Source organism: Protomyctophum bolini (assembly GCF_963924005.1).
Source record: "Protomyctophum bolini genome assembly, chromosome: 18".
NCBI classification, from domain to species: domain Eukaryota; kingdom Metazoa; phylum Chordata; class Actinopteri; order Myctophiformes; family Myctophidae; genus Protomyctophum; species Protomyctophum bolini.
The window spans coordinates 10,274,616-10,300,296 of NC_137879.1; the positions used below are offsets into that span (position 1 = coordinate 10,274,616).

Here is a 25,681-nt window from a genome sequence, read left to right on the forward strand (position 1 = left end):
TGTGCTGCTGCGATGGCCTCTCTCAATGCTCTCTGCGCTTGTTTTGGAGCGTGGCCTCTCTCGTTTATCCCAACCGACAGGATGCAATAGGCTACAGTGGTGTTGCTCGGTATCCTCTCTAGTAGGGCCTTCGTATGTTGGAAGCCCATTCCTGGGTAGCAATCCACTTGCAGATCTGGTCGTGTCAGAGATGGAAGTTGGCTCATGTTTGAGTCTCCTATGATGAGGATGCTTTTCTTTGGGAATAGTCTCCAACGTTGGTTCTTCTTCCCGGTGTTGATGTGTTTGTAGACTTCCCCTGGGGTCCTTGGCTCGTCTATTTCTGGTTCATCTGATTCCTTTTCTCGGTTCTCTCCTGGGTCTGTCCTGGTCCTCCTAGGGGCTGCTTCTGTGTCCTGGGTCCGGTCCTGTGTAGTCTTCTTCTTTGTTGGTTCCGTCCTGTTGTGGTCAGTCCTCTGGGGTTTTGGCGTGCCATTTGGATTGGCTCTCCTACTTCGTGTTTGCCTCTGTGGTGGGCTCTTCTGTGGTGGTAGGGTCAGGGAGGGGAACTCTACTTCCGATAGATCCGTTCTAGGGGGGACCTGTACTATGGTTGGTAGTATTGTCTTGGAAATAAGTATGGTGGGGAACATGGGGGGGGTCGAGGTCAGAGAGGGTGGGGAGAGGGGGGCAGTGGATACACAAGGGGGGGGGTTTTTTGGAGAACGATGGGGAGTGGACACAGGTATATCAGGATCAGAGGAAGGAGGAGGAGGGGGGGATGGGGGTAAAGTGGGAATAGGCAGAGAGACAGTAGTAGGAGGGGGAGGGGTAGAAATGGCAGTTCTATTTGATCTGAGCTGTGTGATCATAAGTTGGGCTTTGTTTATCTCCAAATGTGTTAGTCTTTTCCCTAAGTTTTTTCTAGCCCATCTGATTGCTATGGTAAAGGCTTTTTTCTCCTCGTCCTCTGTTAAGTTATCTGTTAACTCTTGTTTGGTTGTGTTTAAGACTGTGGTGTAGTGTTCTTCTAAGGCTAAGATGGTTGTGTGACACCAGTGTCTGGATATCCCTTCGAGTAATAGGGTGGTTTTAGCCGTTGGTAGAGCTGGTTTTATCAAATTTATGAGTTCAAGGGTTTTCCTTGCTATACTCGCTGGTGGTCTGCTAGAAGAATTTACATTCTGCAGATGATGTGTACTTATGATCAATTTGTTCATGGTTCTGATGGCTTTTAAGAAGTCACCTCTTTCTGTGTGGTGTGTGTGTGTGTAGGTATGTGTGTTGTATCTTACGGGACCCGATCGGGTCTGGTGTTGAGGTCTCTCTCCGGCTCTTGGGTGAGGTACTGACTGCTGGTTTTGCTGTCTCTTGTTCAACCAAGGTTGGTTCTGTCTCCGGAGGACCTGTGGTCTGTGGTCAGGCCGTTGGTTGTGTGGAATTCCCTGTGACTGGTGGGGAGATCTCTGTCTGGGTCTGTTCTTCAACCAGGGCTCCTCCAGTCTAGGGTGGAATTCTCGCCTGTCTTCCGGCGGTATGGTGTTGATTCTCTCCTGGTGATATGGCTGGTTTCCAGCCCATCGTCCCGGTGGAGGGTCTCGTCGGTGTGGCCCGTCCTCAGGCCATGTAACTTCCGTGGTTCTGCGGTGGTCTCTCCATTGGTTCTTCTGATGCATGCTATAGCTATTTCGGACTGGTATTGTCCTTCTTCAGGCAGGATTGATTCTGTTAGAAGAATGATTAGTTGTGCTGAAACCCTGGTTTATATGTGTTCCTAATGGTGGGCGTGACTGATAGTCTTTGGGGGGGTGATTTAAATCACAATTATTTTGGTCACAATAATCCCACAATAGTCCTCCCCCCCCCCTAGTCCCCTCACAAAGCTGTGTTCTTTTTCTTCTCTACTGCATATGGAGTACAACTTAACCACGGCATGATGAAATATGCTGCAAACATTATACTGTATATTGGAGCTAGAAATGAGACTCACTTTAATTTATGCATGCAATAAATGTATAGTACGTGACTTTGAAAGTAAGGACACGCCAACTAGTATCGAAAATAATAAACAGCACAGGTACATTTTGGCGGAAGGAGAAGAAGGAGGAGAAGAAAAAAACACAACGTTGTCATACTACAGCATCACACAAAAGTAGCAGATTCACAAGCTTTGATACGTGGTGTGAAGCGACGTGTTTAGAGCTTGTAGATCTGCTACAAACGCGTGGAACTTTCCAAAATGTAACACAATGACGGGCCCCAGTACCGCACGCTCCAGTTTCCCCGAAGGGCCCCTGAGAGGCTCTCAGGGGCCCTGGTCCATGGCCCCACTGGCCCAATGGCTAATTCGGCCCTTGGGTGTAGCTATAAAACAGGGCTGCCAACCCTCACGCAACGGGCGTGAGAGTCACGCATTTGACGTCTTTCACACGCACCACGCCACACAACGCGTTTCTTAGTTAGTTAGTTATGCAAAAGACAAATCATACAGACAGACATACATACATACATGTACATGAATGTAAATACATAAACACATTTCGGTCCCTTCTTTTGAAGGATACTTTTTTATTTTTGTAAATCTTTCTTGCATTTCCCCGCGCCTCCCATTGGGATCTAGACACGTGCACATACCTGTACATACCTACAGAGATTCCTGGAATGTATCGATAGATACACATATTACAAATCCAACAATGTTGTTGGCAACACATAGATTTCCTTCACAGAGTAGAAGCCAAGTGTACCGTAGTTACTGAGAAAATGCAATGCTACTAATTACCTTTCTTTTTTTTCTTTTTTTCCTCTCCCTTTGTTGTTTGCCCTGCAGTGCTGGACAAGAGCCTGGTAGCGAGCTGCAAGGATTCCATTGGCTGGATGTTCTCCAAGTTGGACACCAACCTCGACCTCTATCTGGATCACGCTGAGCTGGCAGCGATTAACCTGGACAAATACGAGGTCTGCATCCGGCCCTTCTTCAACTCCTGTGACAGTTACAAGGACGGCAAGGTTTCCACGGCCGAGTGGTGCTTCTGCTTCTGGAGGGAAAGTGAGTGAAAGAAGGCCCTAGGGTAGCTGCTAATGGCATGTTTGTTATAGGAATAATAGTAGTAGTAGTAGTAGTAGAAGAATAGGGGTTTTGTGGGGGTTCCATGACATGAAAAAGTGGTTTATGTTAGGGCTTACATTCGGTTGCAGGAGAAAATGTACAGCACATAAATTATATGACAAGGATCATGAATCGATGGATACATGTTTGGTAGGTCTGTAGGATCACGTCATGCCTGGCACATATTGATGAGGAGTGTATTTATGAGAAATATCGTCGACCACTCAACATCCATAAATTGTACAGTCAGATCAGCCTGCCCCGCCCTCTCTCAAAGCGTCAAGAGATGCTGCCTGCGTATATCCATAACAGGCAGCATGCCTTTGAGAAATGGAGCTGTTGGGAATAGAATTATTCTGCATGGTTATGGGCCCAGTCCCGCAACTATAAATATAAATGAAATGTGCTCTCCATATACCAATTTTAGCTCTTGAGCTGATAGAATGAGGCAAAAACATAATGTACAGATCCTTATCCACATGATATCCCATATACTTTGTTGACTGTGGTCTCCCAGGGTTCTATACTAGTTGGTCTCCTCCTTTTTTCCCATCTAAACCAAATCATCTAAGCGAAAATAGCTGATCTACAAGCTTGCGACGCTTGCAGATCTCGTAGAACATTTTCTGAGCTTGTTGAACAATTTCTACAAATGTTCAACGATCATGACATGCCCAGACAAGGTTTATTTGGTTAAATGAGACAATACCGTTCTCACGCCAGCCTAAGAAGGAGTCATTATGAAGAGGGGGGGGGGGGGATCGTGGGCACAGAGCCAGCCAGCTAATGCCAGCCAAATTGTTTCCTAGTTTAGTTCAGACGTTTATTTGGACAGGGACAGCACATTATGAACACTACACATCAATGCAATGTAAATATGTTGGATTTAGCCAAGGATGCTGATTTCCATCCATAGTCCCCAAACAAACAGGCAACAAAACAGTTGACCTAAAATACAAGATACAAGACAAAATGCAAGACACTCAGGAAAACAAATAAAACCTATATTTTAGCCTATTAAAAACGGCCCAGCTCCGCATCAGATACTTCTTGGCATGGTGGTGTCCCCGGTCACTGGAGGTGTATTGTGGCCGGCGGGGGGTGGTTCCACCCAGGTAAAGACTGTAAAGACTGTAAAGACTGGTGGAAGTGTGGTGCTGTGCGATAGGTATTACCGAATGCAACAAAATTCAGAGAGAGATTGGCAGAGGCAGGCATCGTCGTCAGCATACATAAATAACAATGACTTGGTATGTTCCCTGGACCCTTCTCCCTCCTTAGTATGCTACGAATCTCAGGTATGGAATTTAGTGGCGCCCGTGATATCTCTTTCAAATAGAAGGGGCGAGATAGGGCATCTCTACTTGGTGCCCTGGAAATACTGTGGACTAATATTATTAGTGTGTGCACTGAACTGAAGACATTGGGGACGTGTATAGCAAGCAATTCTACCCATGATAGAAAGTTCGGAACAAATCCGAATCTCTCCAGACTCTGAAATGGGTATTGCTTTTCAAGCGCTTTTTCAGCAGAGAAGTAATTGCCTCGGTTGACTGGGATCTGATGCTTTGAAAGCCGGTGAATATATATAATTTCTATATATATATATATATATATACACACACACACACACATTTGATTTCTTTTATTTGGATCTGCACACACACACACACACACACGATGCAACCCTTTGTGAGCTTGTAGATCTGCTATGGCAACTTGTGAAACGGGACATTGTGCATGATGAGTACTTTCCTATATGTTGTGCTTTAAGTATATTATGATGCCAATACTTTGGCCGTTTGTACCGTTTGTACCGTAGCTATTTCTATATTCCATTATTGATACTTTTTCCTTCAAGTAAAACATGTGAGTAGGCCTACTTCTTCCGCCACTGACTCTAGATGTCTAGATGGGTGCTACACCAGAATGTTGTGTGCAGTACTTAACATCAGCAAGAGTACCAAAGACACCAAGAGCTTCCAGCCAGCAAGTTAGTGCTGTGGCAACCAACACACATGGGACGTCCCACATTAACATAATGTCGATGCGCAGGAGTGCAAAGCACCAACGAGCTGGCCAGATGTATGGAGAATCGGGATGACTGAAAGCAACAATGGAAGGCTCGTCTGAGGACGACCGGCAGAGAGAGAGAGAGAGAGAGAGAGAGAGAGAGAGAGAGAGAGCACTGACCCTAGGGCTACCTTACAATAGGGATACCGGACGAAATGAAGTGACCCACAACTAAGGGCATGCCTTTCCCGTTTAAGTAAAGAAATAGAAGTGTAATAGAAAGTTGGTGGCCTTCAACAAAGGATTCCTCAGAGACCCGAGCCGAGGGCAAGTTTGGAAGAAACTTGTCCCCAAATCGCTTTAAAAATTCAACAGTGAATCCGTACAGGTACCGGAGCTATTGCATTTTGTAAAGGGCTGCTCTGATTTTCTCCTTACGCCGAGCTTCTTCCAATTGCTCCATGAATGATTCAGTTTCTTGAGTTTAGAAGGGTCATGGATCAACTTTGAAGTGTAAAGAGAGAGAACTAAAATATATATTATATATTCCCACGTTCCCCGCTATTTAATCCAATATTCTACGCTGCCTAGATTGTCGCATTACCTTTGGAGCATACGCAAAGTATTTGCAGCTTTGATCCACGAAAATCCGGCATCCGCCATTACAAGAGTGGAATTGGAGTGGAATTGGACTGCGCTAAAGTTGGCCTCAGGCTAAATACAAAGAAAACCGAGGTCATAACCTATAACATCCCCCAAGAACATCCGCCCCTAACAACAATAGAGGGTACTGCGCTAAAGGAAGTCATTGACTTTAAATACCTGGGCGCATGGGTCGGCTCCACAGAGAAGGACCTTAAAGTGAGGAAAGCACTGGCCTGGAGAGCTTTTAATGGTATGACCAGTGTGTGGAAATCCAACCTCCCCCGACATATCAAGATCAGTTTCTTCTCTGCGACCGTGGAGTCTGTTCTCCTCTATGGCTGTGAATGCTGGACACTAAACACAAGCCCTACAGAAGTCCCTGGACGGGTGCTACACCAGAATGTTATGTGTGGTACACTGGTACTGAACATCAACCAGGACGAGCACATCACTCCCGGCCAAAAAGCTTGTACTGTGGGAACCAACACACGGGCATCGATCGAGAGGACGTCCCACACCGACCTACGTGGACGTACTAAAGAAAGATGCTGGTGCAGAAAGCACAAATGATCTGGCCAGATGTATGGAGAACCGAGATGACTGGAGGGCTCGTCTGAGGACGACGTAGAGAGACACTGTAGGCCTGTGACAACTAATACATAAACACCTGATCGCAATTATCACATCGCACCATCATCAGAATTGTTTTCATTTGTCTGCATGTGAATTAATCTATTGAAAATGTTTCCTACATTTTCCAAAATAGCAGATCCACAAGCTCACAACACGCCGCAATGCAACACACTGTGAGCTTGTAGATCTGTGTACAGTTACACACCGCGACGCGCCTGTCATGGGTGCTTCGGTCTCTGTGTAATTCTAGAGCTTAGCGTTGGCCATTCAAAAAAGTAGCAGATATACAAGGTCGCAGCATGTCAATTCGCGCCACGCTGCGAGCTTGCACATCTGCTATTTTTGAACATTTTTGAAAAATCTTGTGAGTGTGGGAACTACTGATTTAGAGGGCTTTTGTAGAATCAGCCTATTAATAAATGCAAGCAAGACGTTGCTAAGACACCAAGGGCGCTCAGTAGCATTCATTGCTGAGGGTCTTTGAAGTACCCATCATGGTCGGATATAACAACAATGCCTTTATACCTACTGCAATCTCTAACCAAGGTCAGTTACTGGATTATTGATTAGATCATAATCGATGTTGGAATAGCAATGATGCACATGGGAGAAGAATGTAATGAAATGCCAGGGATCATCAGCCATATTATACCTACAGTATATCGATATACTGTACATATTAACCGGGTTCGAACTGTACGATCACTTGTCTAAAGCCCTACTGTATATATTCTTCTCGTATATAGCGCTTTTCACAAATCTGCCCAATATAGGGATGACAGGATTAATGTGGATAACATCCATTTTTATTGCATTTTTAAATTGATCGGAAATCGGGGCCGATCACGTCATTTTCAGATGATCGGGATAAAAAAAAACGTGATCAGGACATCCCTATTATCAATATTATATGATCCATATTATGATATTGGCATATTACTATTACTATTGGGATATGGCAGAAGTGCTCTATTAGAAAAATATAAATATCGGATCGGGGAAAATCTGGGAGCGCTGGTCTAGCACCAGAGCCGCAGTTATTAATGTTCCACCAACACAGTGCAACCATTTTATGAATCCTCGGATTCTGACGGCAGCATTTAATTTTAAGATTTGTTTTTGGCTCTCCTGCCTATATTGGTAGTTCTAAGTGAAGATGGACAGGAAAGAGGGAGGGGGAGACGGGGAGAGACATTCCAGCAAAGGTCGTCATGAACGGGACTCGAACATGCGACGTGCTGTCAGGCCAGTGTCTATATGTGGCATGCGCCTGGACCGCTAGGCCAGTGGGTGCCCCATTCTGGTCCTTCAGTTTCCCAATTGCCTGTTTGAGTTCCAAAGTATATGCTCCATCAATAGACGCCCTTGATGTCCTGGACAGTGGTAGCTGGCAGCCATCTCGCCGTACCTCCCTTTTTAGGGGCACTGTTGGTTTTGGGTTGGAGGGCCTCTGGGTATATTCATAAGCCTTATCATATTAACACACTTGCTATTGATTGATTGATTGAAATTTGTATTCACATTTTGTAGAATGGGTACAGTTCAAGAGAAAGTACAGGTCAATACAAAAACTGCTACTGCAAGGATATAACCAGGAAAAGCACTAAGACTTGTTTACATAAGAGTCCTCCTTTTTCAATTCATCAGAACATTTAAAGATGTACAAATATACACTTCTATCACATTGATCAGACCTTTAACCCACCAAAGGCACTTTGATTCCTTCCACAATTATTCAGCACTGGCCGACGGTATTTATATACTTTGAAATAATTTCCCTAATTCACCACAGACCTTCAAGTAGCCGCAATATGAACTGGAAGTCTTGATCAAAGGCGGAGTGCCATGCACTCAGATCCACCCCTGTCAATCTCAATGAAGAAGCTCAGATTTTTCATTGCAAAGATCTTTAATATCGAGAGCACTCTGCTTTCTGTCTCTGAGTAAGAGCTTTTGATGAGAGTGTGTGTGTGTGCTTGCAATGATCTTAACATCTCCATTAAGCACAGCCTGGATAGTAACTAAATACATTTTGATGACAGTGATGGTGTGCTCCCAGCGCAGTCGCTAAGCATACACACGAGCCCATAGTATAATTATCCCCGCGGCTTAATAACGAGCGCCCGTGTGTGCGTCCTCACAAACGGCGAAAGTAGCCGATCTGCATGAGGAAACACAGCGCTCTCGTCGGAGTTGGGGGGGGGGGGTGGGGGGGCAGCACAAACCAAATGGTCAGCGACGGCGCTGTGTGCTCCTCTGAGGACTGGAGCCAGGCAGATACACACCTGACCTGCCATATATATGACCTATTGCACCCCGCCCGCCTTACAGTGTCCATAATCTCTCTCTCTCTCTTTCACCGTCTTCAAGGTCTGGAGAGGAGTCGATAGGGGGGGGGGGGGGGGGGTGTCTGGCATTCCTTTTCCAGACCCCCCCCCCCCCCCCCTTTTCATTCCTTTTCTGGCTAAAGGAATGAAATGTGAGAATCCTCACACAAATCGATAGGGGGCGGGGCAAAAGCTGTAATTATGAAGAGCATTGATTGAGATAAAGTTTGGGCTGAGCGTGTCATCACTGTTCTTCTTTCTCCTCTTGTTCCTTCCGTCCCGCAGAACCACCGTGCCTGGCCGAGTTGGAGAGGATCCAAGTCCAGGAGGTGGCCAAAAAGAAGCCCGGTATGTACCGACATTTATCCATAGACCAAGTGAATCGAGTAATTAAACCCCTTTTCTTTATTTTCTCTTCTTAAAATTGCTAAATACAAGTACTTAGCATCGATACAATTTATTATTTGCATTGCAAAAACAATACGATACAAAGTCAAATGATACAATTTCGAGTTGTTGATAGTTATTTTATCATTACACCCCTACTTCTTATGCACACACATTATTCCTGACAATTAAAGTATTCCATTTTTCAGTTCTTTACACATCTACTCCATTACAGCTCAGAGGCAGATATTGTACTTTTCTACTCCACCACAATTACTTCAAAACCTTAAGTTATAAATTAACTTTTTATATTGAGATGATTTATACAAAACATACAAGTCAATCAATTAAGCCCTACTGTACTGTATAATTTGTCTATATGACGAAAATAACCTTTGGTACCGGTATATATTGATGCCAATACTTTTGTTTACTCAAGCAACATTTTGAATACAGGTAACAGGGCATTTTTACATTGTGCTACTGCCACTTTTCCTTTAAAAAAAGTACTTATTCCACCACTAGCTGACATGCATGAAGCCAGCTCGGTGTGTTTCCATGGAAATACCATCGGTATCAAAAGTAAAAAATAGTTTACAGCCAGTCCTAATTGGTCAAGCGGTCACGTGACCACCGGCCTAGCGGTGGCGTGCCTCCGCCTCCTTGCTCCGTGGCGTTTTCCAGGGAGGAAGTACTCCCGCTAACAAGAAGTACTCCCGTTAACAAGAAGTACTCCCGTTAACAGTGGCTGGAGGGAGCAGTAAGGGCGGCTGATTAACCCATTCTGAACGGGAACCCATTTTGGTGTTAGCATCATGTCGTGCTTTAGCTATTGAAAAACAGCAGATCTACAAGCTCATAGCGCGCCACCGAGTGGCGCGCTACGAGCTTGTAGGTCTGCTATTTTTTGAAAAACCGAAGAGCGACTGACATAGAAGACATTTTTAGAACCTGATCTCAGGTCAGAATGGAAAACTGTCAGGATGTAGAAGACATTTCTAGAATCTGATCTCAGGTCAGAATGGGTTAAACCCAACACAAGCACAGGGGTGGTGGGATTAATCCCTTATCAGGGCGGGGGATTAAGGAGGCAAGCCGTGGCTTTAGGAAAGACCAAGCCTTCTTTAGTCTGAGACAGAGGTTCTCAAACGTTTTAATAATCTCAAGGACCTCCGGTTTTGCTATGGATTATAGGCCAGGGCGAGGGGTTCTCAAAGTTTTCTGGCCCAGGTATACCCCTTGGCTTGGAGGAGTGAATCTTTTCCAACTACCCCCTCATCCTCGCAAAACACTGATAAGCATTATACTTACAACCACATGTTTACATTTAGATGTCAATGGAACCATTTGTAACCATAAAAAAAAAAAGCTTTCAATCGAAATCATTCAGACCCATTTCATAGCCATAAACAGAAACCACTGCTACAATATGAATCATATGCCAATTGTCATTTTATTCAAATCGATTGTGTGCAAAACATGACAGTACACTTTTCAATTAGATAAACATAACTGCAATTAGATCAATTAGCATAAAAAAAAGAAGCGAAAAAATATATATATATTTTTTAATTTCAATGCTTCACCAACCGCCCCGGACTACACTTTGAGAACTTATGGACTGATGATGCTTCGGCAGGGATGTCAGGGCAACTAAAAGCACGCCGTCAGCCATAATAAATTCACTGCAGCGCTCTCCCACCGCCGTTGGCTCCAAGATCTGTGACACGTCGTCCCATTCCCAGAGGCCATCTTGTCTTATTTTTCTAGAGTCCTTTTTTTGGGGGGGGGGGGGGGGGGGGGGGCGGTGGGGGGGTCTTGGACGCAGGGGCGCCCATCACTCCACCACAGCAAACGTTAACCCATTCTGACCGGGCACCCGTTTTGGTGTTGGCATCATCTTATGCTTTAGCTATTGAAAAATAGCAGATCTACAAGCTCATATCGCGCCACCGAGTGGCGCGATACGAGCTTGTAGGTCTGCTATTTTTGAAAAAAAAACGACTGACATTTTTAGAATCTGATCTCAGGTCAGAATGGGTTCATCAGACCAGTGTGTGTCCAGTGGAAACCTCGTATGAATCTGATCTCAGGTCAGAATGGGTTAAGTGGCAGCAGGGTTTGACACACACACAGTGTCCAGGGGGAGGCTGGTCACTGTGCTGTCACCGTCATTTACTGGTGACACTCTCTCTCACTCACACTCTCTGTCTCTCTGCCTCTGTATGCAAACATGAACAAGGCTGTATATGAATACTAAATGTAATAAAACAAATGCTGTGTTGTGCGTGTTGTGTGTTTTTGCGTGCATGCGTGCGTGCGTGCATGTGATCCTTTGCAGGGATGTACATACCAAGCTGCGATGAAGACGGCTACTACAGAACGATGCAGTGCCACCAGGGTCGAGGGGAGTGCTGGTGTGTGGACCAGCATGGAGGGGAGATTATGGGCTCCAGAATCAATGGAAAACCTGACTGTGGTAAGAGTAAAGGCCTCACTCACACCTTTCGATCTAGCATACAACATTGATGCATGCTAGATGTAAGCAAGATGTAAGTGTGTCATGTAAGTGTCATGTAAGTGTCCCAATGCATTTCCAATGGAAGTCACATGGTTTGATACAACATTTTGGACTACAAGCTGTTGTATGGCTTTCGGCTGTGTTTCGACTGCCCCCCTCCCCCTCATACAACACAAATGTTGTGTCAAACCATGTGACTCCCATTGGAAATGCATTGGGGCAAGATGTATCACACCCTTTGCCTTTGTATACAACAAGCATACATCAGTCTGTTGCGAAGGTGTGAGTGAGGCCTTAGGCTATGGGGGGGTGGAAAGTAACTAAGTACATTTACTCAGGTACTGTACCATTAGGTAGTACAATTTTGAGGAATTTATCATCAATATGATCACTTCAGTTGAACCACTTGGACCCTCTATGCTTAGTAAGACCAAACCTCCTCTGCAAAAATAGCCGATCTACAAGCTCACAGCGCACTGTGAACTTGTAGATTTGCTATTTTTGGTGAATGTGTTCCCCCAGAATAGGGATTCGTGGTTGAAACACTTACAGACAGTGTCGTGACCTGAGACAAAAAGGTTTTGAGAACCTGTGTGTTTTCAGACGAGGTGGTGGGCTACTCCGGAGACTTGGGCAGCGGCGTGGGATGGGAGGACGAGGAGGAGAAGGAGACGGAGGAGGAGACCGGTGAGGAGGGCGAGGAGGAGGGAGAGGCAGACGACGGAGGATACATCTGGTAGGAGGAGAGACCGTACAGCCCAGAGACGGAGAGCCTCCTTCAAGTAGCCTCCGGCCCCCGAAAACGAAACGCACAGGGGAACCACGACTCTCTCTCTCCTTAAAAAACGGCGAAAGGATTTTGTTGCGCAGTAGCGGCAACGAATTATGTTATCGAACTTCTTGTGGGTTTTCCGAGGGTGCTGCTGCTGGGCGAGTCCGGCGGTGAGGTGACCCGATTGTTTTGTCTTAGATAATGTGTATCGCTTCATTCTTATTTTCTTCTCGCCCTCCCGAGTAAGGAGCAAAGAGAGTTTTATGTTTGGCTGTTTCCCTGTGAAGCAGGACCCACTGAACTACTGTGTACAGTATGGCTAGGGCTGCCAACCATCCCTCAAAATATATCTGATGAAACTGAAACTAGATATAATCGTTAACCCCCGAGATAACGAGATACACTTACCTTTGCACAGAACACCATGCCCGAGAAACCGAGATTAGTTTTATTGGGAATAATCCGGGGGAAAAATATATATGATCAGCATTTTTTTGCGATCGCGTCCACATAAAGAAACGCCCAAATCCCTGTGTGCATGCACGCACGCCATCTATATTTGCATTATGGCTCAAAACGAGATGAAATAGGCATGATCGGCGCGTAATAAATTAATCCAGCCTCGCGCTGATGAAAACTGTGATCGAAGCGTTACTAGGCCTCAGCAAATCCCCCTCTCTATCCTATACGGATCCCTCGAACACTGCTCCATCTGAGCTCATGTTGCAAAATGGTCTGGCAATTTCTAAGGTAGAGCTCTAGCACCCTCTGGCGTTCAAAGAGGGTTAGGATTATGGCCACAGTGACAGCAACACCATAATATGCTCTGTATTTGCTTTTGACATGCCAGTGAATTAGCTCTTCTCGCTTATATAGATTAAAAACCCAGAGGGGTCAACCCACAAGGTCACGTGACGTGTCGCATTGCAATGTTTTGTGAGCTTGTAGATCGGCAATCTTTTTTGTTCCTCCCTGGAATATGGATGTTACAGTTCAAGTGGTTAATATAATATAGCAGTGGTTTTCAACCAGTGGTCCAGGTGGTCCCCAGCTAAATGATGGAGTGTTGGTAACTAAACAGACTCTTATTAGATCTTTAACTCTTGAGAGTGTAAAATGAAATCAAATGGTCCATTTGGAATTTAATACAATAACACAATATTCTACATTTTGGGCCCCATCAAATGGATGTCCGTGGCTCAAAATAATGGACCTTGATATGAAAAGGGTTGAAAACCACTGTAATAATAGTATACAAGAAGTGTATACGGCCGGGTGTCCCCCTATTTGAATTCCAGGTAGTTGGCAGCCCTATGTTTGTCCAGCCTTCATCTATGCATATAGAGATTTATTTTCCATTGTGAACAATTGCTTGAATTGTACAGTACAGTACAGTAGAGTCACTTGCACGGCTGGACTAACTTGGAGATCTGAAATCACTCGATACCGTGACAGATATTTCTCACATTGGGTGATGCTGTGTTCACACTGGCAGCTGCCAGAGATACCTGTATCTGTCGCAGTTGCAGTCACTGTTGAAGTGTTGGTCAGCGTCTAAAATCAATAGTATGATTTTTTTAAATGGCAGATGTACGAGCTTGTAGATCTGTCATTTTTAACGCAAACATCTACAAAATAACACAGATGGGTTAACAACAGTTGGTGGTTTTGTAGCTCCGTAGTTGCAGGTGAAGCCAGCTCAACCTGGATCGTAGCAGAGTGACAAACGTCTGCCATCTCTTTGTAGCTCCATGTCTTCCATCGAAATTTAACCCATTCTGACCTGAGATCAGATTCTAAAAATGCCTGTTTGAAAATGACTACTAGTTTTTTGAAAAAGCTATGTTTCTATGGCAGTCGTTCTTCGATTTTTCAAAAATAGCAGACCTACAAGCTCGTAGAGTGGCGCGCTATGAGCTTGTAGATCTGCTATTTTTCAATAGCTAAAGCATGACATGATGCTAACACCAAAAGGGGTTCCCGCCCAAAATGGGTAGCTTTGAAACTGCCAGCGTGAACGCAACATTATAGCGCTGTTATTACCCTATGATCGAAACGAGTGGAAGAAAATAAACAGTTCACAGCGCAGTGTGGTTAGGTATTCCATAATAACAGATATTGTATATAGATAAATACTGTATCGGTGATGTGTGGAGATGAGTGACGATGGATTGTGATCTTACAAGGTTTGACACCACCTTGTATGATAAAAAGGTATATAAATGTAATGCACCTCCTAACAGTTTATGGCCCCTACATGCTTTATTCATTTAGTTGATAGACAGGACTTGGGCTACTGTAGAATGTACTAAATGGTCCCCAGACAGCACCTAGGAACTATAGAGCCCGACCCGATGCTAGATATTTGGGTCTCAACCCGATTACCATAAATGTTACCACCAATATTTTGTCAAACTCAAGTTGAAAAACATAGATTTAATTCATGTTTCTATTTGAGAACATTTAACTTATATGCAGATACATAAAAGAATAACTTTGATAGATGAATAGAATAAATATATATATTAAAAACGTACACATGAAAAGAACTGTAACTAATCAAACAATAAACAAGCAAATTAATATAATATGACATAAAATGCACACATATCCTATTTTATTTAACCGCTGAAGCTCTTCTCAAATATTTGCAAGAATGCACATTGTGAGCACGTGTAGATCTATTTTCTAAAAATAAATCTCATTTTATCGGAACGCATCGGCTGCATAATTACCGATAACGATGTCACCAAAAATCTAAGAATCGGTCAGGCTTTAGTAGAAACCACTGCTTACTCTGAAATCACTTCAAAGAATGTGCCACACAATGTTTGACTCTAAGTATGCTACTTGAAGCTGTATTTTTGTGTTTTTTAAATATGTGTATGTTACTTGAAGTTTCGTGTGTTATACTTGAAATTCTCACTGTATTTGTGTTTTTCTATGAGTAAATTGTTGCCATTTGTTCATTCATGCTATTGGTAGGCCAGACAAGTTTGTTTTTAGTATTGCATGTTAATAGTAAATACGAATGTACTTCTATAGGCTGAGCACTTTACTATTAAAGGCAATTGGGCCAAGCTGTCTTGTATTTTTAATTATACTTATTTCTCATAGCCACGTTACCAATTTCCTCCAGATTTATGCAATCGGGTCACATATCTGATTCTATTCCAACTAATTCAAGGACGAACATTAGCAAACGGGAAAGGAGGTTGAAACACGTCTAACACCTTTTATTCAAAAGGCCTCTCAGTTGCAGTTTCCATTGGTAATGATACTATTATGCAGGCATGTTTCTGGATAATGAGACCTTCAGGCAAATTAAACGTAAGTGTAAATTTGCAATATAAAGACAGGTCTGTTTGCGAATAGAAGGTTGGCCCCGGGTGGTGATTTGAGGCAGACTGCAATGGGTTTCAACTTTTCCCTTTGGAGACCCACATATTCAAAATGCAAAATTATTCTCATGAGCCAAAAACCTTTGCTTGCATAGCCTTATTTGTCACAAGAGGCGACTTTTATGACTTGAGAACAATGCGGTCAAATTAAAAAAGAAAACTAAAACTGTAATGTTCAGAGCCAATGAAACCACTGCAGCTGTTCTGTGGCAAGGGGTCAGAACTGAAGATGAAACTTACTACAGTGGTTTCCAAACATTTTCATGTCAAGGACCCTCAAGTCGATACGTACAGTATTTTGCAACAGACCCTGTCTTTAACTGTCTTTAGATATGAGAGAAGATTTTTTTACGGCTCTAGCACTGATTCTCAACCCGTTTGGGGCTATAACCATATAACTATAACTATAAACATGGGCTATAACCCATCGTTTTTGTCAAATTGCGGAATTGCGGAAATTGCAGAAATGGTAATTGTGGAAATGGTAATTGCGGAAATTGCGGAAATGGAAATTGCGGAAATTTCAAGGACCCCCCCAGTTTGACATGGCATTTAATGGCATTTATATCTCTGGGACCCCAATTTGTATTGTAAAATCAATGTTAATTTAACAATGGTGTACAAAATGGAACCAAATGAATGGGTCCATTTGGTTCCATTTGTACACTCTCAGAGTTAGAGACCAATAAGGGCCCATTTGGTTCCAAACTATCATTTTATAGCTGGGGACCCCCTGGAACTCCCTCAAGGACCCCTGGGGGTCCCCGGACCCCACTTTGGGAACCACTGTTGTAGATCTGCTACTTTTGGTGCTTTTGTGTGACGCTGCTGATCAAGTGTAGTGTAGGCCTATAGGTCAATAATTTAGGGAAAAAAACAGGAATTCCCACAGCAGTGCCAGTGGTGGAAAAGGTCAAATATACTATTATTGGAATCAAAATGTAGGCTACTCATTGTCATTGTGCAGAATGTCCCATTTTAAAAATATTTTGAAAATATAGCTGATCTACAAGCCGATCTCATCGCAATGCACTGTGAGCTGTGTCTTAGTCCTACTCTTACTGGTTTATAGTTTGAATGTGCAACTGAATAGTTTTTCAATGGATTCAGTTTACTGACTTTCCTTTCCCTACATAACCCCCCCACACACACACCCTTCTTGACATTCTTGTTTGTCCTTTTTTATTTTGATTTCTAGTTTTTTTTTTTTACTAGTTTTTCTAATACAAGTGTCTGTACTTACTACTTCTGTTCTGTAAAGCGACTTTGGGTACCCAGAAAAACGCTATATAAATCGTATATTATTATTTAATATTATTTTACTCTAGAGGGTATACACTTATTTTGAAGAGATCGTCCACCGGAGGTTTTATATCCGCTATCCGCTAAAGAACACTGCCGCGAATATTCCGCCTCTCCTCCTGGCCCTGAAGTCAAGAAGTCAAAAAGGAAGAAACTCCTATTAAGAAGACTCCCCATTTCCCCATGCATGTTCATGATTATTTTAAGTTTTTCTTCTAAGATAGTTGTTCCCTTTGAGTTCTACAACTGACTGCACAGTATTGTAGTTTCTTGCACCTGCGCATGCCTTAATTGTTCTTAATTACCAACTCAACTCCTTTCAGCTGTACTAGGAAAAGTTTGTCAGCAGTTTGGCGAGGTTAGTAGTTTATGAGTAACCTTTTCCACTGTGTGCGTTCCGTTAAAAGTAATGATGATGTTTCTTTATTTTTGCCACATGTTTATGCAAGTTAATATGCATCAGAAATTTCAGAATTCAATGTTTAAGACGATGCTCGTGTGACATGTCACATGTGGTTAACTCGATGCCTAATTGGTAGGCTAGTAGTATGTTCATGATTATTTTAGTGAATGTAACATGAGTTTATTATACCTCCAGCTAACCTAGCCGTTTATATGATATAAGTTTAACTAAAGGTAATATAAGTTATATCACCACCCATGATTATGTTGACACACTATTCTGAATTGCTGCTTTGTTTCGTCTGCATATAGGTGACAGACTGAAAATGGCAAGTTTTAATGAAAAGGTGAGACGGAACAATTACAGTGGCTGTAAATGTATTCTGTTGGTAATATTAACATTGGACTGATGAGCAGGTTTTCTATAAAAGGAATTAATGAACTAACGTGGTTCCCAAACCTTTTTGGCCGTGCACCCCCTATTACTTCCTGACCTACAGTAGCTGACGCACCCCCTCACATGGAAATATAAATTGCATAAGCTATAGAGACATATTTATCCACATATGCACATATATCAACCTGAATATGGTGCATATATATATGCACATATATATATATATATATATATATATGTGCATATATATATAAAACCATAGCACCACCATTATTCCTTTTCATGTCGCGCCCCCCCTATAAGGCGCCTGCGCACCACAAGGGGTGCACCCACCACAGTTTAAGAACCACTATGTTAGTGTAATGTACAGTTCAATACAAGGTCTACTAAGAGGATTTAGAAGGCTATGGCTTGTTAGTAGTTTACATTGGGGATGTCATTCATATACAATTTATTTTGAATTGTAGCCAACTCGTAAGTTCTCTTTGACCGTGGTTTTGAAGGGGAGAGCAGGGATTCACATTCCTTTACAACTGTTGGTAGGGTGGTCCACATTTATGTGGCATAGGAGCTAAATTAATTTAACCCCTTTTTTTTCTTGACGAATCTGGGTTCAATTTGATTTGTGGAACTCCCTCTGACCCTCTGGTGTTGTGATTGTGGACATGGGTGTCTTTGTGGTGTAGCTGCATATCTCGTTGTATACCAGGCCCACTGCAAGTTGCTGTACTCTGTCATCTACCCTACCATAAGCCAACCCAATTTATCAAAATGGGGCATTTGTGGTGCTATGGTACCATCATCATACCATGAGGTGCATGCACAGTTGAAGAAACCTTGAATTATTTCAATTTTATTAAATATTACACTTTACAATACATTGTAGAGCAGAGAACCGACAGAGAACCCACCCTGAGCGGGAGAGAGAATGTTATAACAGTGATGTGGTATATGAATGTTAAGTATACAGTATAGACTTGGTGTATTATGTTAGCTGTCCATGGTCATGCTCTGTGAGGAGGCCAGGTCCACGGTCACACTCTTGATAGGCTCTATGAAGAGCTGGGGGTCCATAATAAAAGTCCATGGAACTGAATGACATGTTGACATGCTTATTGTAAGGTGACCAATACATTTTATAGTCCACAGGCTACAATAACTGATACCCCCACCCTCCCTCTCCATCCATTACAGGCGGGTGACCCAGATTTTCAGGACTTGAGGTCTCATTTCAAGCAACCTGAGTGGGAACAGCTCAGTGACATAGAAAAGACAAGATACAGGAACATCAAACGAAATCACCTGTTTAAGGTCTCGCATGGTAGGTAACATAGTAACACAATAAAAGAGACAGCATTTGAACATTGTACATTTATTTCTTATTGTAGGACTATAGTAATATCAGACGTATCAATTACAGAAGAGCTAGTCTCAAGACGGTATGTGTAGAATCCATACATGACGGGAGTTAAATAATCTTAAGGCTTGATGTAATTGTAATATAATGTGATTGTATCAATGGCACTATATTTTATTTCAGGCTAGTGCACCGCATTTAATTTCCTTTTATGACTGAAATACACATCGGTTACCATAAGCAGCAGATGAAGAAACACAATTATATTGACCAGTTGCATAGCTAGCATATCAGATCAGTCATACTGCTAGTTCCATCATGTGTCATGACTGCTCTCTACTGGTGAAAACATGAATTTGTTTCTCAACTTCACTATGTTTATACAAGAGTCCAACATTTTGACTATGTTAATTGTGGTCCAACGTAAATGCAGATAAAAAATCTGACAATCACTGTCGGGATAGAGTCCCAGAAATATATTGATCTGTATCGTCCTCTGTCAAGTGTCATCATCACTATCTAACCCTTCCATTCCTTCTATTATATGTGTCACCTTTGTGTTCTCCTCCATCAGGTCTGAAGTCTGACCCTCCAGACTTCATGAAGAGACGCAGCAAGGCCAGGCAGGTAGAAACCTCACCTCAGCTGGAGGAGGAGGAGGAGGAGGAGGAGGAGGACGATGAGGAGTGGACTCCTGGTCCGTCTGGTAATCCTACTGTTACCACTCCCTGTATTTCCCTGCATTGATATACACACGGCACACGCACACATCTCAGCGGGTTGTGAGCTTGTAGATTAGCTACTTTTGTTACTTTTAATACGATAAAGTTGGACTTTAATTTAATTAATAAAAAAAAGTTGAAATGGTTATGTAGATACAAGGTTTCTGCAGTACAGTGACAATTGTCTTGTTAAATAACGTATTTTTCTGTTTTAGATCCGCAAGAAGAAAAACCGCTACATCTACATTGATGCTAAAGATGAGACAATGTCCAACTGGATGCGGTGAGACATCATTCTATGGTTATAAACTGAAATGCACATTTGGTTTGGTTCCATTTGTACACTCGGAGTTACAGACCCATGGGATGGTCCATTTGGTTACAAACTATGATGTAGCTGGGGACCCCCTGGAACTCCATCAAGGACCCCTGGGGGTCCCTGGATCCCACTTTGGTAACCACTGATCTAAAAGACCACCCGGGACATATAGAATAGTCTATATAGACATATAGACTAGTATTGGAGATTATTTTGGTTCCAATCAAATGGGCCCAGCCATGACCAAGTTTTCCTACTGTATAGGTAATGATCCATATTCACAGCTGAATTGACTCTCTGAAATTGTCAGTAGTAGTAACTAAATGCCGTGTAGCAATAGGGCTTGCAAACCTCGCACCTTTTTTATGCAAAATCGGGTGGTGTGCCATTTTGATTGTGATGAGTCACTACTATACCTGGCCAATGGATAGGCATACAGTGGTGGAAAAATTACTCAATTGTTTTACTAAAGTAAAAGTACCAATACTGCATTTTAGAACTACTCCGTTACAAGTAAAAGTACGGAATTGAAAATGTACTTGAGTAAAAGTACAAAAGTGTCGGCATCAAAATGTACTTAAAGTACTAAAAGTACTCATATTGCAGGACCAGATCCTGCTTCTCAAGACCGATACCATTAACTGATATTACATTCTATAAAAGATTATATAGATATAGGCTATTTGTAAATGTATATTAGTCTGTGTATTAGCACACTTGAAGGTAACAAATACTAGTAGTGGGCAAAGATGGATTTAACATAGCTTTGACTTACCCAAATACAGTATATCAAAATTCATTATCATGACTATTAAAACAAAACCCAGAATAGTTCTTACTGAATGAACATATTTATTTTTTCAAGTCCATGACACTGTTTTCCCCCCAAGCAGAAGCCTATGGGTGCTTTGTCACTTGTCAAGAAAATAAAAATAAAATGGACAATAAAAAGATAGTATAGCCTACCCTAATAATACTAGGGACTTTCTGAGAAGGACATGAGCTTGACTCTCATTGACTGTCGCCGTCGGTCGGAGATATAAAATAATTAAATGATGATAATTAAAAAGAGGTGGTGGTTTGACAGACAGATGGAGCAGCTGGTCAGGGCTCGCTAACGTGAATGTATATTGTATAACGTGTGTGAGATATGAGAGAGAGAGAGCCATAATATAGAGTGAGAGTCACACTCGGAGGCTGCAGTGAGATTAACGCGCTGGTGAAACGTTACGTTAGTGCATTATCTATTTTATCCCCTTTATTCTGACCTTGTTTATGGTGAGAAGCCTACTTGTTTACACAAGTAGACACAAGTCAAGTAGCCTATTATAATGCAAATAAAGGACGGGCCTCTAGTTTGAGGACCGGCCTTATAACTACCTTGTCATTCAACTAACTTAACTTACAGTTTAGATTCCAAAATATTGTTCTCACTGTGGAAGTGACATTCCTGATGTAGGTTGAGTCAGCAACACTTTGATCTAGGAGTGTCATTTGGTTTTTTTTGTGAAGGAATGGAGGTTGAGGGACAATGCCAGTGTGTAAATGTACAGTTTGGGAGGAAAGACAGACATTTGTTTTATACAGTGATCAATGTAGCATCATTGTAAATGTGGTCAGGGTCACTGTCCATGATTCCTCATAATCTTGAATAAAGATTGAATTTTCAAGGAGGAAATTGAACTTTGGCTCTAGGACTTAAATACATAATAATATACATTTCGATGTATGTACTTATAGAGGTCTGTCTATCTGTGTCAGGTATGTGAACTGTGCTCGTAATGAGGGAGAACAGAACCTGATAGCGTTCCAGTATCGACAAGGGATTGCGTATCGTGTTTGTCGTCCTGTGGTCAAAGGAGAAGAACTGCTGGTCTGGTACGGAGATGAATATGCAAAGGAGCTGGGAATCATCTTTGATAAGATGTGGGACAAGAAGAGCTCTGAGAAAGGTATTACCATCTATCTGTCTGTTAAATTAACTGAATGACTGGAATCATCTTTGTTAAGATGTGGGACAACAAGAGTACTGAGAAAGGTTCTGTCTAACTATAATCTAACGGGGATGGGTCAGACTCGTCAGCTAGTCGGCAAACCGCTGACTCGTCGACCAGTGGATTTGTTTTAGTTTTCCATTCCATTTTCATACCACTTTCACCTACCTTTCCCCTTTTGAACTTCAAAGTAAGTGTTTTATAATCTATGAGCTCCCTGTATGTTTTAGGACGCGATAACTTATCATTCTACTAATCTCTCTCTCTCTCAGGACCAGACTCAGGCCAGACTCAGGACCAGACTGGGAGTTCCCAGACTCAGGCCTTCTGCTGCTCAGAGTGTCCGTACGCCTTCACCTCTCAGCTCTTCTTCTACAAACACATTAAAAGGAGCCACAACAACCTGTACTTCCAGATGCTGAGGTGTGGACAGATCCCCTCCCCAGCTGCAGCAGCCAATCGGCCAAGCACCAGCAGCTCTGTGAGTGGACAGATCCCTTCAGCAGTAGCCAGTCAGCCCAGCACCAGCAGCTCTGTCGGTGACCAGAAGCAAGGAGACACTAGACCCAAACATTTCCCCTGTCCGCAATGTGACGAGAGTTTCACTAAGTTGTCTGACCTGAAGGCACACGAGCATGTCCACAGCGGGGGGAAACCGTACCGCTGTTCTGAGTGTGACAAGAGTTTCAGTCATACTAGTGATCTGGAGAGACACCAGCACAGCCACACTGGTGAAAAACCGTACCTCTGTACTGTGTGTGACAAGAGTTTCAGTCACTCTAGTGATCTGCAGAGACACCAGCGCAGCCACACTGGTGAAAAACCGTACCTCTGTACTGTGTGTGACAAGAGTTTCAGTCAGTCTAGTGATCTGCAGAGACACCAGCGCAGCCACACTGGTGAAAAACCGTACCTCTGTACCGAGTGTGACAAGAGTTTCAGTCAGTCTAGTCATCTGCAGATCCACCGGCGCAGCCACACCGGTGAAAAACCGTACCTCTGTACTGAGTGTGACAAGAGTTTCAGTGAGTCTGGTAATCTGCAGAGACACCGGCGCAGCCACACTGGTGAAAAACCGTACCTCTGTACTGTGTGTGACAAGAGTTTCAGTCAGTCTAGTGATCTGGAGAGACACCAGCGCAGCCACACTGGTGAAAAACCGTACCTCTGTACTGTATGTGACAAGAGTTTCAGTGAGTCTAGTAATCTGGAGAGACACCAGCGCAGCCACACTGGTGAAAAACCGTACCTCTGTACTGAGTGTGACAAGAGTTTCAGTCTGTCTAGTGATCTGTGGATACACCAGCGCATCCACACTGGTGAAAAACCTTACCTCTGTACTGTGTGTGACAAGAGTTTCAGTCAGTCTAGTAATCTGGAGAGACACCAGCGCAGCCACACTGGTGAAAAACCGTACCTCTGTACCGAGTGTGACAAGAGTTTCAGTCAGTCTAGTCATCTGCAGATCCACCGGCGCATCCACACCGGTGAAAAACCGTACCTCTGTACTGAGTGTGACAAGAGTTTCAGTGAGTCTGGTAATCTGCAGAGACACCGGCGCAGCCACACTGGTGAAAAACCGTACCTCTGTACTGTATGTGACAAGAGTTTCAGTGAGTCTAGTAATCTGGAGAGACACCAGCGCAGCCACACTGGTGAAAAACCGTACCTCTGTACTGAGTGTGACAAGAGTTTCAGTCTGTCTAGTGATCTGTGGATACACCAGCGCATCCACACTGGTGAAAAACCGTACCTCTGTACTGTGTGTGACAAGAGTTTCAGTCAGTCTAGTAATCTGGAGAGACACCAGCGCAGCCACACTGGTGAAAAACCGTACCTCTGTACCGAGTGTGACAAGAGTTTCAGTCAGTCTAGTCATCTGCAGATCCACCGGCGCATCCACACCGGTGAAAAACCGTACCTCTGTACTGAGTGTGACAAGAGTTTCAGTGAGTCTGGTGATCTGCAGAGACACCGGCGCCGCCACACTGGTGAAAAACCGTACCTCTGTACTGTGTGTGACAAGAGTTTCAGTCGGTCTACGAATCTGAAGAGACACCAGCTTGTCCATTCTGGTGAGAAGCCTTAAGGCTACCTCTGTAGTCACTGTGTTAAGAGCTTCACTCGAAACACCTGCGTCTTCTCTACACTTATTAATGTAAACAGTGTGAAGAGTTAGTCAGTTAGGTCCATAGAGTAAAAAATAAGGTTAGGTCACGTTAAAGGGCCAGAAAGATCTTTTGCAACCAGATCTTATTTTAATGATGTTTGAGAGACAGACACTTTCCTGGGGGGTTTCAAATGTTTCAAATTTGTTTTTTAGATATTTTAGTATTTCTGTAGTATTTTCTGTAGTATTTTAGTAGTGTCTGTGATGTCATGGACACTGGTTTCAACTACATGTTGTCTCAGTAAGACAGCACTCCCCCTCTCCACAAGGTGGGGTAAGTGCAACAAAGCATTATGGTCATAATCCAGCAGTGTCTGACCTCACAGACACTACTAAAATATTAAAAAAAAACACGTGACCCACATAAAATCCCCATGGAAAGTGTTTCTTGTCTCCCAAACATCATTAAAACTACCAGGATTGATATTTGGATAAAATCTGAAGGACTAATATAAAAAAAGTGTTGCACATAAATGGGCCTCCGGGTGGCGCTTGAAAAGGCAGAATTGAAAAATATAAGTGGCATTTCTTCCTCAGCCTAGTGGGAATATGCGCACAGTTTCACCGCAATCGGACACTGCGTTGATGAGTTGCGGCATTTTGTACACAACGGGTACAAAACGGGCTACTCCTGAAAACTTTGGAAGCCAATCTTGGCCAATCAGGATGGAATATGAGAAATCAAACAAACCCGCGTCTTGATCACATGACTATAGAGATCATGTGTGCTGATTTGCGTGAAATTTGAAGGGGTAATATAAGAAAAGCTTTACATATGTCGGCCTCCTGGTGGCGCTATAAAGAGCACATGTGAAAATGTCCAGGCAATGGGTTTTCCTTGGCCTCCAGTTATAGCGTCACCATGAGGCCGAGTTGAACATTTTCAAGTGGCATTTCTTCCTCTGCCTAGGAATAGTGGGAATTTGCGTGCAAAATTTCACAGAAATCACAATGTGTTCATGATTTGCGGCATTTTGTTTGAAACGGAGCACTCCTTAAAAATTTGGAAGCCAATCTTAGCCAATCAGGATGGAGTCTGAAAAATGTGAAAGACCCCGTTTTTGTTGACTGGCTATAGAGAGACTGTGTACCCATTTGCGTGATGTTGGGACAAAATCTGTAGGTGTACTGTCTCTGTAATCTTTAAAATAAATGTTTTTTGACTATGAGCTGTGCAACCTATCCTTCCCTTTTTTTTCAGGTTCATCTCCCCTGGTCAGCACCTCCCAAA

General features: G+C 43.1%; 1 protein-coding gene across 1 annotated transcript in view; it reads left to right on the plus strand.

Annotated features, from left to right (window-relative positions):
* Positions 1-15,466, plus strand: part of LOC308333149 (testican-2) — a gene marked incomplete at its 5' end in the record, with an annotated part of 34,967 nt that extends 19,501 nt beyond the window's left edge. The window contains 4 exons of the mRNA XM_080789344.1: positions 2,810-3,028; positions 8,992-9,054; positions 11,435-11,572; positions 12,218-15,466. Of these exons, the coding sequence (XP_080645470.1) occupies positions 2,810-3,028; positions 8,992-9,054; positions 11,435-11,572; positions 12,218-12,354 (557 nt within the window). The 3' untranslated portion in view covers positions 12,355-15,466. The remainder of the gene's footprint in view (positions 1-2,809; positions 3,029-8,991; positions 9,055-11,434; positions 11,573-12,217) is intronic.
* Between the last annotated feature and the right edge of the window lie 10,215 nt (positions 15,467-25,681).